Genomic DNA, 11,600 nt, shown 5'->3' with positions numbered 1-11,600 from the left:
AAGTGAATGCAGTCCTAATATAATGTGTGACAGGTGAGCGCAATTAAGGACAAGCACCACACCCAATCAAAGGTGAGAGAACTAAACAAGGTGCATCTGGTGAAGTGAGTGGGTGTGCTGGGATGTGCTAAAAGGTGGGTCTTTACAACACGTGTTGATTCATTTGGGCATTTGTGTAGCAATTTTCTGGTCTATCTGTATTTATAACTGTAGGTGGAAACAATGGGAACAAAGGCGCAGGGAAGGTTCAAATCCAGGACAGCTGCACCGCTTTCTTCTAAATTCACGTGTGCAGTCTGAGCACTGAGCTGAATAATTTCCATTTAATAAATCAGTTAATTAATTTGTGACCACCATGAATGTTCAAGCTTTGAGTTAAACACAGTTTACTTTGTGTTTCTCACTCATAAAAATAAAAAACTCCATAAACTGTCCTGATATGTTTTCAGCATGTTCCTGTGATGGCTGTGAAGACTGGGGCTGGAGTGGAGCTTTGTTGAATTACTGTTTGAATCAGTCAGTAAAATGAGTTCAGGGATTAACGCTGAGCTCCGTGTGCAGTAATAAACCGACTCTTGAGTCTGGAATTGCTCGTGTTCAAACGCTCGTGACGCAGTCGTAAATTTTTACAGCTTCAATTTCCAAAACATTGTTTTATCAACAAGCTCTCAAGTGGGAAATCTGGCTCGGTTTCAGTTACGCTCACTGACGGTAAAAGTCTTCATGTCTTCTTTATGAGATGTTCCACTGAGACCTGAAAAGAAGAGAGGAGGGGAGGAGGACAGCAAGTGAACAAGGAGACGAGAAGGAAGGAGGGAGGGAGGAGGGGGACGCCCGAGCATTTACAGCAATCAGAGTGAGAGAGAGATAAAGAGGGAGCGAGGAAGTGAAAACTGAACTCAGTTTGATTTTAGTCAGTTTAGTCTGGACTGAGCAGAAGGAACTAATCTTCTTCTTCTTCGTTGAGTTTGGAAGGATTTATTTCAAGAGGAAGTGACAGACAAAGACAGAAAAACTCAAACAGGTGAGATTTTTAAACTTCTTTTCATATTTCATACATTTATACAGATGTAAATTTGAATTGTGAGCCAGCAGTGTATTCTGAAAAGTTCACACCTCTGATCTGTCTTTAATTTTTTATGTCTTATTGACACCAGCTGACTGTTCTGTCCTTCAAACACGTCTCTGTTATGTCTGTGGTTTAGGAGTAAAGTGCGAGTTCACTGAGCCCAGTCTGATCTGAGGTGGCCCAAACAAGTAAAACCAGATAAAGTGTCAAGAAGTATATTCTAAAACAATAAAATTCAGTACGTGGTGTGTGTATAGTTGTCTGCGTTTATAACTCCAGTGTTTTCCCTGCGGTTTGAAATTTTGTGTGATCTTGTGAATTTCATGAGCCCAGGCAACTAACCACTCATACTAGCTTGCATCCTGTCATCTCAACAGGAATAAATTAAGTTGTTGAATTTCATACATATACTACATGATTTAATTAGGTTCACCATAAACATTAAATTATTTTGTACAAATTACAAGTTACATTTTTGTAAATGTAAAACCACCAATTTCCTTTTTTGAGTGCAGCAGACTTTAGTCAGCTCCTTACTCCAGTATTCAGATAGGTGAGTTATTTAAAAAAATGTAATGCTGTAAAGTTGCTGTAAAACATTTTACCACGGGAGTCTATGGGGCTTTACTCACTACTGAAGTCAGCCTCAAGAGGACATCAGAAGAACTGGAATTTGCAACTTCACGGGCTTCATTTTCCAGTCCTGGAGGGATTACCTCTGCAAGCCCTGTGAATTATCTCAATGTAGAAATATCTAGCCAAATATTAACATCTTATAGGATTAATATCTTTAAATATATAACTAAAAACCTCAAAAGTGGCCTTTACTAACCAGTCACCTGTCACTTTCGTTCTACCCTCTCCACAGACCAAAAACAGCAGATTCATCTGAGGACCTCGATCACTTTCACGTCCCCTTTCAGCCCAGCTTCACAAAGAGCAACAAAGATTCTGGAGTCCCAGAATTCAGGACTTTTGAACAAGTTTCTGAATCTGAGCAGCCAAACAGGGATCTTCTGGAATCAGTTTTGAAGCTACAGAAAGTTTTAGAAATACCACTACCTCCAGATTTTTCTCTAAATTTGGGAAGTGGTTTAGAAGTAGCAGTCCATAAGAATTTTTGGAGTCGCAGTAGCAGATTCAGTGAAGGGTTCCAGGATGGGACACAGAATTTCCTCCATGCCCTTTGGGTTCATCCTGCTGCTGATTGTCTGGTGTTTGTCATTTATTGATCCAGCTGTGTGCCAACATATCCCCACATCAGAGCCATCTTTCTCAAATCTGGTGATATCTGATCAGCCAGGCTTCCACAGCACTGACCAACCTCTAGACCCAGGCTTGCATCATTTGCAAAATAATGTGAAGAAGAGTGGTCACGGAAAGCAACACTTCCAAAAGCTGAAGCAACACAAAGAACAACAACCGTCCACCAATACATCTACGGTGGTTAGGTGCTCAGTGAATGTGAAAATGAAAGCAACTTTCAGGTACATCAATGCCATGCTTTCCTGTTTGATCTTTATTGTGGGAATCATTGGCAACGCCACCCTGCTGAGGATTATCTCCCAAAACAAAAGCATGAGGAATGGACCCAACGCTCTCATAGCCAGCCTCGCCCTCGGGGACCTGATATACATCGCAATAGTCATGCCGATCCATGTCTATAAGGTACCGGACTTAAGTTTATATGTATTAATCCTTTAAACATGTCAATAGCTTTCATAATCTACTGACTTGAAAATCCCAAAAGGTAGCATTTAAGAAACATGTGACCTTTAATAAGTTTTTACCTAAAGTCCTGAAGAAAATTTAAGTGCAAGAAGCTCAAAAGAGTAGAAGAGTTAAAAGGCTCTGATCAGATAGTGGGAGAGGTCAACTGTTGGAACGAGGTCTCAGTGGATCTGGGATATCAGCGGGAGTCTGAGATTTACTGGAAGCCAAAGAATCTTTTTCTGAATAGTTGCCAGTTTAGCATGTGGCTAAAATAACATCAAAGCCTAACTCTTAGAGTACATTTGACAATATCAGGAGGTTTAATATTTATGACTTGTGTAGCACTAACATGTGCAATATGATGGGGAACAAAACCACTTCCTAGCTGTAGCTGAGTGTCTCTATCAGGAAGTTGAGTGTCGTACTGATAACAACCCAAAAATATCCTGCTGACTGTGATTGCTCACACACTGTTTTAAAGCTCTCTCGGTTTGTCCGTGTGTGTGTGTGTGTGTGTGTGTGCAGCCCTTGGCGATGAGGTGGCCCTTTGCTGAGAATGACTTTGGGCTGTTCCTCTGCAAGCTGGTTCCCTTTGTGCAGAAAGCTTCAGCCGGCATCACCGTCCTCAGCCTGTGTGCTCTGAGTGTGGACAGGTAATACAAATTTTACTATGCTGATGATTTTCTTGATGCATTCTCAATCATCCAGGAAATTAAATCTACAAAGGTTGATTCTGTTCATCTGGACGTAGCGTTTTGTGGGAGAAACGTTTCGTCACTCATCCAAGTGACTTCTTCAGTCTCAGCTGACTGCAGGTTTCCTCAACATTATAAACAGTACATTACAATAACTATACATTATTATTACATTATTATAAACAATACATTTGCATAGTGACTGAAACCAGCCCACTGAAGGAACAATGGGCTGATGATCGTATCCAGATATGCCTTTTATCAAAAAATATCACAACTACATGTCTAAAAAAACAGACTCTGTCATCAGCCTCTAGTCTTAGCCTTAAACCTCAAATGGTGGCGCTTGTTGTTTTAAAAAGGCTACTGTTTGTCAAAGCTGCCGTAGTCTAAAGAGACCAGCATGGCCTTGTGATGCTTGTATGCAGAGCTGGAGTAAATTCAAAATGCACATTTTGAATGAGGATTTCATTCATTGAGGGAAAAAATCCAAACCTACCTACCTAGTAAAAAAAACACACAAAAACCCCTATTAATCGTCCACCCTTGTTAAATCACAAATCAACTGTGATTATCCAAATATTTTGGAAAGCTCATTTTAATTTTTACTAGTCACACCCAGGTCTGATTACTGTCAGACCAGCTGAATTAAGAAATCACTTAAATAGAACCTGTCTGATAAAGTAAAGCAAGTAAAAAGATATCAAAAGACAGCACATCATGCTACAGTCTAAAGAGACAGCTGAGAAACAGAGTCAGTGACATCTGTCAATCTGAAAAGGGTTAAAAAGTGATTTCTAAGGATTTTTGGACTCAACTGGACCACGCTGAAGGCAATTATCCACAAATAGAGAAAACTTGGAACATTGACGACTCGTCGAGGAGGTCACAAAATAGTCCAGAACAACATCCAAAGAACTGCAGGCCTCACATGCCTCAGTTAAGGTCAGAGTTCATGATTCAACAATAAAGAAACTGGGCAAAAATGGCATCCATTGGAGAGTCCAGGAGAAAACCCCTGCTGACCAAAAACAACAAAAAGCCTTCTACTAATGATCGCCAAAACCTCTGGGAAAATATTCTGTGACCTGATGAGGTGAAATCTTTTGGAAGGTTTGAGTTAGATCAGGCATAAAACTAACTTCACAACTTATGTTTCTACCAGAAAATACTGTATACTAGGAGACAAGTATACTTGGGTTAAGTGCACCTCAAAAAATAAATAAAAAGAAGAAGAAGGAGAGGTTTTTGGGGTGGTTTAGTCAAAGTCTGGACTTAGATTAGATTGAGATGTGTTGACATGACCTTAAACCTTCATGCTTGTAAACTCTCCAATGTGACCAAATTAAATGAATTCTAGAAAGAACAGTGGGCCAGAGTTCCTGTACAGTGATTAGAAAGACTCATTGCTAGTTATCTAGCTAGATTCTGTTGCCAACGGAGGCCCAACCAGTATTACGTTTAGGAGGGCTGGGTAGGTTTGGATTACTTTCATCCTTATTAAATTAAATCATCATTTAAAAGCTGAATTTTGCATTTACTGGGGTATCTTTATCTTTGACATTAACTTTGGTTTGATGATGTGAGACATGTAAGTGTGAGAAATATGCAAAAAACTAAAAAAATCAGGAGGTTTATCTACTTTATAAGTGTGAAAATATGAAAAGGAAACAAGATCAGCATCAGATTAGATTTAAATCTGTCATTGTGCTAAAACTATGTGTGAAACTACCATTTGTGGAATGAATATTTTTCATGAACATTAACAGAAGACGTATTTTTGAAACTGTTCCACCTTACTTCCAGGTACCGAGCTGTGGCATCCTGGTCACGGGTGCAGGGCACGGGTCTCCCCACGGTAACAGCGGTGGAGATTATGGTGATCTGGGTGCTGTCGGTGGTGCTGGCTGTGCCGGATGCTGTCACCTTCACTATGGTCCCTTCCACATACAACAACCATAGCTTCAATGTCTGCATGTTGTCACACAGGAACACACCCTTCCTGAAAGTGAGTCTGCACTCTGAGAGCTTGCGTATGTGGGCGTGTGTGTGTTTATGGGAACATCTGATAAATATTTAACCCTCAAAACTGACTAGTAGCTGCTACAACAGTTTCTTCACATCCTCCACAGCTCTCACGTGTCTCTTAATAGTTTTTTCACCTGTAAGAAAGCTTTTATAAGTGGTATGTCAAATAGAAAATTGCAGGTAAAACAATAAGAGAATGAGAGAATAAGCTGTTAGGGAGTGGTAAAGAGAGTCATTTATCAATTCTTAGCTATCCCAGTCTGCATGCCAAAGTATCCTTGGGAAACATACTGAACCAGAGGCACCAGTGTGAGTGTTTGCACAAACATTAGACATGGCACTTTGGTACTTTGTGCTACAGTTTAACAGATATCAGGTAAAAACAAGAAGCCGTGTGTCAGGTTTGATCATGATGCCACTTTAAGATGAATGGTCTCCACGGACGGGAAATAAGTGGCCACTTTCGTCCATTTCCATGGACTCGTGGTTGTTACGTCTCTGGGCGAGGCCTCTTTAACTCAGACGTTTAGGACAACATTTCCTGTTTATGTCTCCAGGTCATGAGTAGCACAAACAAACAGCACAGGCACTTGAATCTGACCCTGGGTCAGCTGACCTGCTATCAGTCTTTGGACTGAATCGGTGTTGTGTTTGCATATTAAAACTGAATCTTTGACGTAACAAAGCAGCTGGGTTCAAGTACAAGCTACCAGCTCCAAACACAGATCACAATCGTGGTCATAAACAAAAAGCATAGTTTAGAAAGACGAACATGTTCACATGGGCTTATTAAAGGATAATTTGGGTTTATTTTAACCCAGTTCATTTCCCATTAGTGTGGCTGTGGGCTCAGTTCACTCTAATGTTGCACTCTCCTACATGGAAAAGTTTTGATTCACGATGGTAATGGCAGCTTCCTGCAGCATTCAAGGAACATGGATTAATTAATGAGTCATTTCCAACATGTTTTGGATCTGACACAGAAGGGAGCTGAAATCAAATCACCAGCATATTTATCCACACACGCTAATTTGATTTATCAGCCTGCTGGTGTTTGCTGTGCTCCTCCTTTTCCTGAATCTCTGGAAAACATGTGCAAAGTTAGTATAACCAACAGAAAACCAAACACACCCTCGCAAACTGTCAGCCTATTTAATTTCCCATCTCTTCCTCCAACATGTCAATGCACCATGTCAGCGATTGCTGTTTCAACCCCTCCACCTACACCAACATCCAGCTGCCAATTACAGTATGCTGCAGATTTTCAGGAGCCTATCACAGTAGTCTTAGGGTGACAGGTGGTGTACACCTGGACAGGAAGCCAGAACATCATGGTGCCAACACAGAGAGATAGACAACTGTTCACACTCACATGCATACCTACAGCCAATTTGGAATAATCAGTTAACCTACCAAGCACATCTATGTACAGTCAGGAGAGATTTACGCAAGGAGGGGGGGGAGGGGGGGGGGTTTAAATTGCTAACATAAAGGTCCCAGCTGAACTCAAATCCAGGATCAATTTTATATAGTATACAGAACCGCAAACAATACCCTAGAGGTGATTTATAATGTAAGATAAAAAGCCTAAGAGCTGATACATGCCCCCTTGAGGCCCATACGGAGGCCCAAAAGGACAACAGCTATGGGGCCCACATGTTTTCTTTGGACAAGCCCATAGTGGGTATGTCTATAGAAAACCCAAAGGGGCTAAACTGCTGTCGACTCTGTGTATGTGCACTCATTTGGGGATCACAGGAGATAAACGTGGGTTTGTCCTGCCCACACTGCTGCAGTCTGTGGATTTTACAGACTGTGTGGATAGTGAAACTGAGGATCCAGATGCAGATGTGTGGAGGCAGCAAGAATTAAACAGAAAAAACCCACCTTTATTGGCAGATAAATATTATGCAAAATCCATAAACAAAGTAAAAAAAAAAAAGGACGCATAACTATCAAAATAAAGCAGGAAGTGAAATCTAAATAGCAGCATGCAGAAACAAATTAACTTAATACTAGGAAACTAACAGGAGAGGATGGAACAAATACACTGAGGGTAACTAAACTGTAATACAACCAGAAACTAAGAATGAGACTAAACACTCTAAAGAAAACACATGAAGAATATTTAAACAAAAAGCAAACTCAGAAACAAGCAAAATACTTAAATAAACAAAACCTGAAAGCCCCCAAACTCAAAAACACTACCCGCAGCTACCCATGGTGGGCCAACACGGGCACGTTTATGGGGAACAACCAGACAGTTGCCTGTGAGGAGGGTTTTATGACGGCTAACCATCTGCTGAGAGAAAAAAACGAGAGAACATAGAGATGGGTATAAAACACCTGCAGGATGCTATGTAGTAAAGCTGTTTCAGGTCTGTGCTGCATGTGTCAGCTGTTGGCTCTAGAACACTGTGATGTGAACAAACAGATTCTAGAAAGTTTTTACATCCAGAAAAAATCTGTGAATACAGGCTAGCATTGAAATATGGTCACTCGTGTCTCCAAAAAAACAAGACGATGGCGGCCAGAATGTTAAAGCTGAAGTTTCCAAAACCAACATTACTGTGTCCATCCTTTATGCACAGTCTGTGGGTGTAATGTGGTTGTTTCTGTGTTTTTCAGCACTACATCGAAGCCAAGGACTGGTGGTTTTTTGGTTTCTACTTCTGCATCCCTCTGGCCTGCTCAGCCATTTTCTACAGCCTCATGACCTGCGAGATGATCCAACACGAGAAAGAAAGTCTGAAGATCTCGCTGACCGAGCACCTCAAGCAGGTGATCACCAACACAGAAAAAAAAGGCTGTTTATCTTTAACACACAAACAAGCTTCTTATGCAAAGTCCTCTCTGCAGCGGAGAGAAGTCGCTAAGGTCGTGTTCTGCCTGGTGTTGATCTTCGCCTTGTGCTGGTTTCCTCTCCATCTGGGTCGCCTGCTGAAGAAGATCATCTATGATCGAGACCTCAGTGAGCAGCGATGTGAACTCCTGAAGTAGGCCAACCATCATGCACTGCTGGGAAAACAACTTCTGTTTGTTTTTTTCTGGCTGTTTACACGTGTCTACATTTTCTAGTTTCCTGCTGGTCCTCGACTACATCGGCATCAACATGGCCACCATCAACTCCTGCATCAATCCCATAATCCTCTTCTTTGTGTCCAAGAAGTTCAAAAACTGCTTCAAGGTAAACACTGAACATGGCTGCGCTGTGTGAGAGCGAGTTTTTAATCTAGACTGCCAAGAATCTGCTTGTTTCTGTGCCAGCGTAGCATCGCAGCAAGGTCACAGGGTCAAAGGGCGTGAGATAGATATAACAGAGAAAAAGAGACTTATCAGATGCTCCCAGAATGGAATTATCTAGAGGACAGAATGAGAGGGGAGATGTATAAACATGGAAAGGTCGTGACCTTTGATAGGAGACTTATGGGAAGTTAGTTCTGTAGGGTTAAAGAGGCACTCCACCGAATTAGCACGTAAAGGTCATCATGGTCAAACTTGTAGTGATGTTTGTGTTTAAGCTGATGACTTTTAGGACAAATGCAGATCTCATACAGAGCTGATGATGTTCATGTCAGAGCGCTCTCGTGTGCAAACCTTTTTGGTTTTCTGTTTGGACTGACTATTTTTGACCAGTTAGCATCTAAATAAGCAGCACATGCGCCTAAAAGAACAGCACGTCATACTGATACTTAACTTTTGTTCACTTAATTTAGCAAATGAGCAAAGAGACATTCGGACATTTAATTTCTAAAACAATGATTAGGTCCAATCCTAGACAGTAAACACTTTTTACAGTGGAGATTTTTAAACCTTGGGTAATAAAACGTTATGCTGATGTTTTTTGGTTCTTGTCATTCTGTCTGTAAACATGTCAGCTTGAAAAGTTTTGAATGAATTCCAATAAAACCTTGTAGGGGTGTGAGTGAGGTCATGTTAACAATCCATTAAATTTTAGCTCACATCCACCAACACCTTCAAGGTCAACTCAACGAATTAATGGTTGAATTAAAGCCTTATAACTTAAGAACTATGATCCCTACACGTGTGGTGTGTATGCAACACATACAGGAGAAAATACCCTATAAAGACTTAAAATATCATGCCACATTTGACCACTGACCTCCTCTTCAAGGTCAATAGATTGATCTGAAGGTCAAGCTGATGATAATGCTATATCAGGATACTAAAGGTGCTGAGGTGGTTCTCTGCTCTTTCAACAATGTGTCTCCTGTGAGTCGCCCACCTGAAAGAGGTACGCCTTTAACCTGACTCCCCTCTGTCTGTCTGTCTCTCTGCAGTCCTGTCTGTGCTGCTGGTGTTACTCTGGCTCTCTCTCTAACAGCATGCTGCCTCTCCACCACGGGACGAGTCTGCAGTACAAACACACTGACCACTGAGCGAGCAGGACACTCGCCTCCATCTGCAGCTCTGAGCGCTGAACCAGCAGCCACACAGAGACACTGACTATGTGTGAAATACAGCACAGAGTACACCAGCGCTTTCATGTGTAGTCTTTACCTTTATTAGTACATTTATTCAATTCTGTATTATATTATGTGTATTATATGTGATATAGTTATACTATGTGTCAGACCTTATAGCTGCAGTGTAGTGACGTTTAAATGTTTTGACAAGTAGAGAGTTCCTTCGAAAAAAAGAAAAGAAAAAGGTTTTCCTCAAACCTCGAGCTCCGAATTCAACCTCATCCAACACCTTTGGGATGAATTTGAAAGCCAAATGAGCCAGACCTCATCACCCAAGGTCTGTGTTGGGCCTCTTGTGGCTAAACAAAGTATTACATTAATTATGATAACAAAAATAATGTGTTTTTGTTCCCTTTAACAGACAAAATACACCTTTTTTTTTTTATAGGAAAACGTTTCTTTCACTTTCATTTTAAAGATAGAAAACAATATTTCCTCTGTTGTCTTTACTGCAGATAAGCTGTTAAATGACAGCAAATCTTTGTTTTTACTAAAGAAAAGAAAATTAACAAAATTTTATTTCATCAGATCAATTTGAAATAGCAATATTTTTTCATGATAGAAAAACCATCTAAAACAAGAGAGAATTTCTTGTTTTATTTTCATACTTGATAAAAAAACCCATCTTGTTTTGATCTTTTTTTCTGTGGATTTTGAAGTGCGTCCACAAAAACAGTGCATTTTCTCTGAATTGACAGAAACGTTTCATTTTTCTAGATCTTAGATGTGTCTGAGTTGCACGCAGCCATTTTTTTCTTTTTTCTTTTATGCATCCTATTTATTGTTGTTTAAATATGTAAAATAATATTCAGTTAGTGCAAACAGAAACAATTGTGATGTCAAATGGTACAATAGCATCCTCTAGAGGCTGAAATTTTGCATCACATTGCACAAAATTAAACGTCACACATGATGGTAAATGCAAACGTCAGGGTCTTTCTGCTTTCGCAGCTGAAGCTGAAATTTAAATGAAGTGAAATATAAAACCTGTGTGTGCTGTGGAGCAGCGATCAGACCAACGATCTGACTTCCACCAAAGTCTCTAAACATGTCAGCACATGGACTGAAATTACTAGTGTTGAACTATTCATCTGTTTTATAGCTATACTTACTGTGACTTGTTTAATAAGCATTACACGTTTTTGTTAATAAAAGTATATTCTCCACATGCTCATGAAGCTCTGCTTTGGTTTTTATATGTGTGTGTGAGCGCTACATGTCTGATTTGATTCGTTTTCCAGTGCACTGCAGTTAAGAGCTGCTGTAAATGCACTCAGTCCTTTGGTTCCCAGATGGGGCTTTCAGAAGGACACGCATCACGCTGTCAGCTCTGTGAGGCAATTTTATTTTACATATTTCAGATTATAAATTGAAATTTTACAAAAATATTTAATCTGATGATTTTATGTTCTATAAATTAGTTTAGCTTTGTATCTCATACATTTTCTTTGTCTCATAACTTTATTGTTTTCAGATACTTTTATTATTTTACTCTGCTATTTTGTAACCTAGTTTCTAATTTCATAATTTGTCTCATAGTTTGAATTACTTGATTCATAATTCTGACTTTTAATCTCATAATTGTAATTTATCATTTTGATTTTTTCT

General features: G+C 40.0%; 1 protein-coding gene across 1 annotated transcript; it reads left to right on the top strand.

The window, feature by feature from the left end:
- The first annotated feature begins 453 nt into the window (after positions 1–453).
- On the top strand, positions 454–11,170 carry LOC146522822 (endothelin receptor type B-like). The gene is made up of 8 exons (XM_085153738.1): positions 454–1,024; positions 1,938–2,737; positions 3,308–3,435; positions 5,284–5,485; positions 8,134–8,286; positions 8,365–8,501; positions 8,584–8,692; positions 9,807–11,170. Exons 2-8 carry the CDS (start codon positions 2,228–2,230, stop codon positions 9,903–9,905), a joined length of 1,338 nt encoding a protein of 445 aa, XP_085009864.1. The 5' UTR covers positions 454–1,024; positions 1,938–2,227; the 3' UTR covers positions 9,906–11,170.
- The last annotated feature ends 430 nt before the right edge of the window (positions 11,171–11,600 follow it).

This window comes from Neolamprologus multifasciatus, chromosome 3 (genome assembly GCF_963576455.1).
Source record: "Neolamprologus multifasciatus chromosome 3, fNeoMul1.2, whole genome shotgun sequence".
In the NCBI taxonomy this organism is placed as follows: Eukaryota; Metazoa; Chordata; class Actinopteri; order Cichliformes; family Cichlidae; genus Neolamprologus; species Neolamprologus multifasciatus.
Note: the sequence above shows the minus strand (reverse complement) of the source record. Positions and strands in the feature narration are given on the sequence as shown.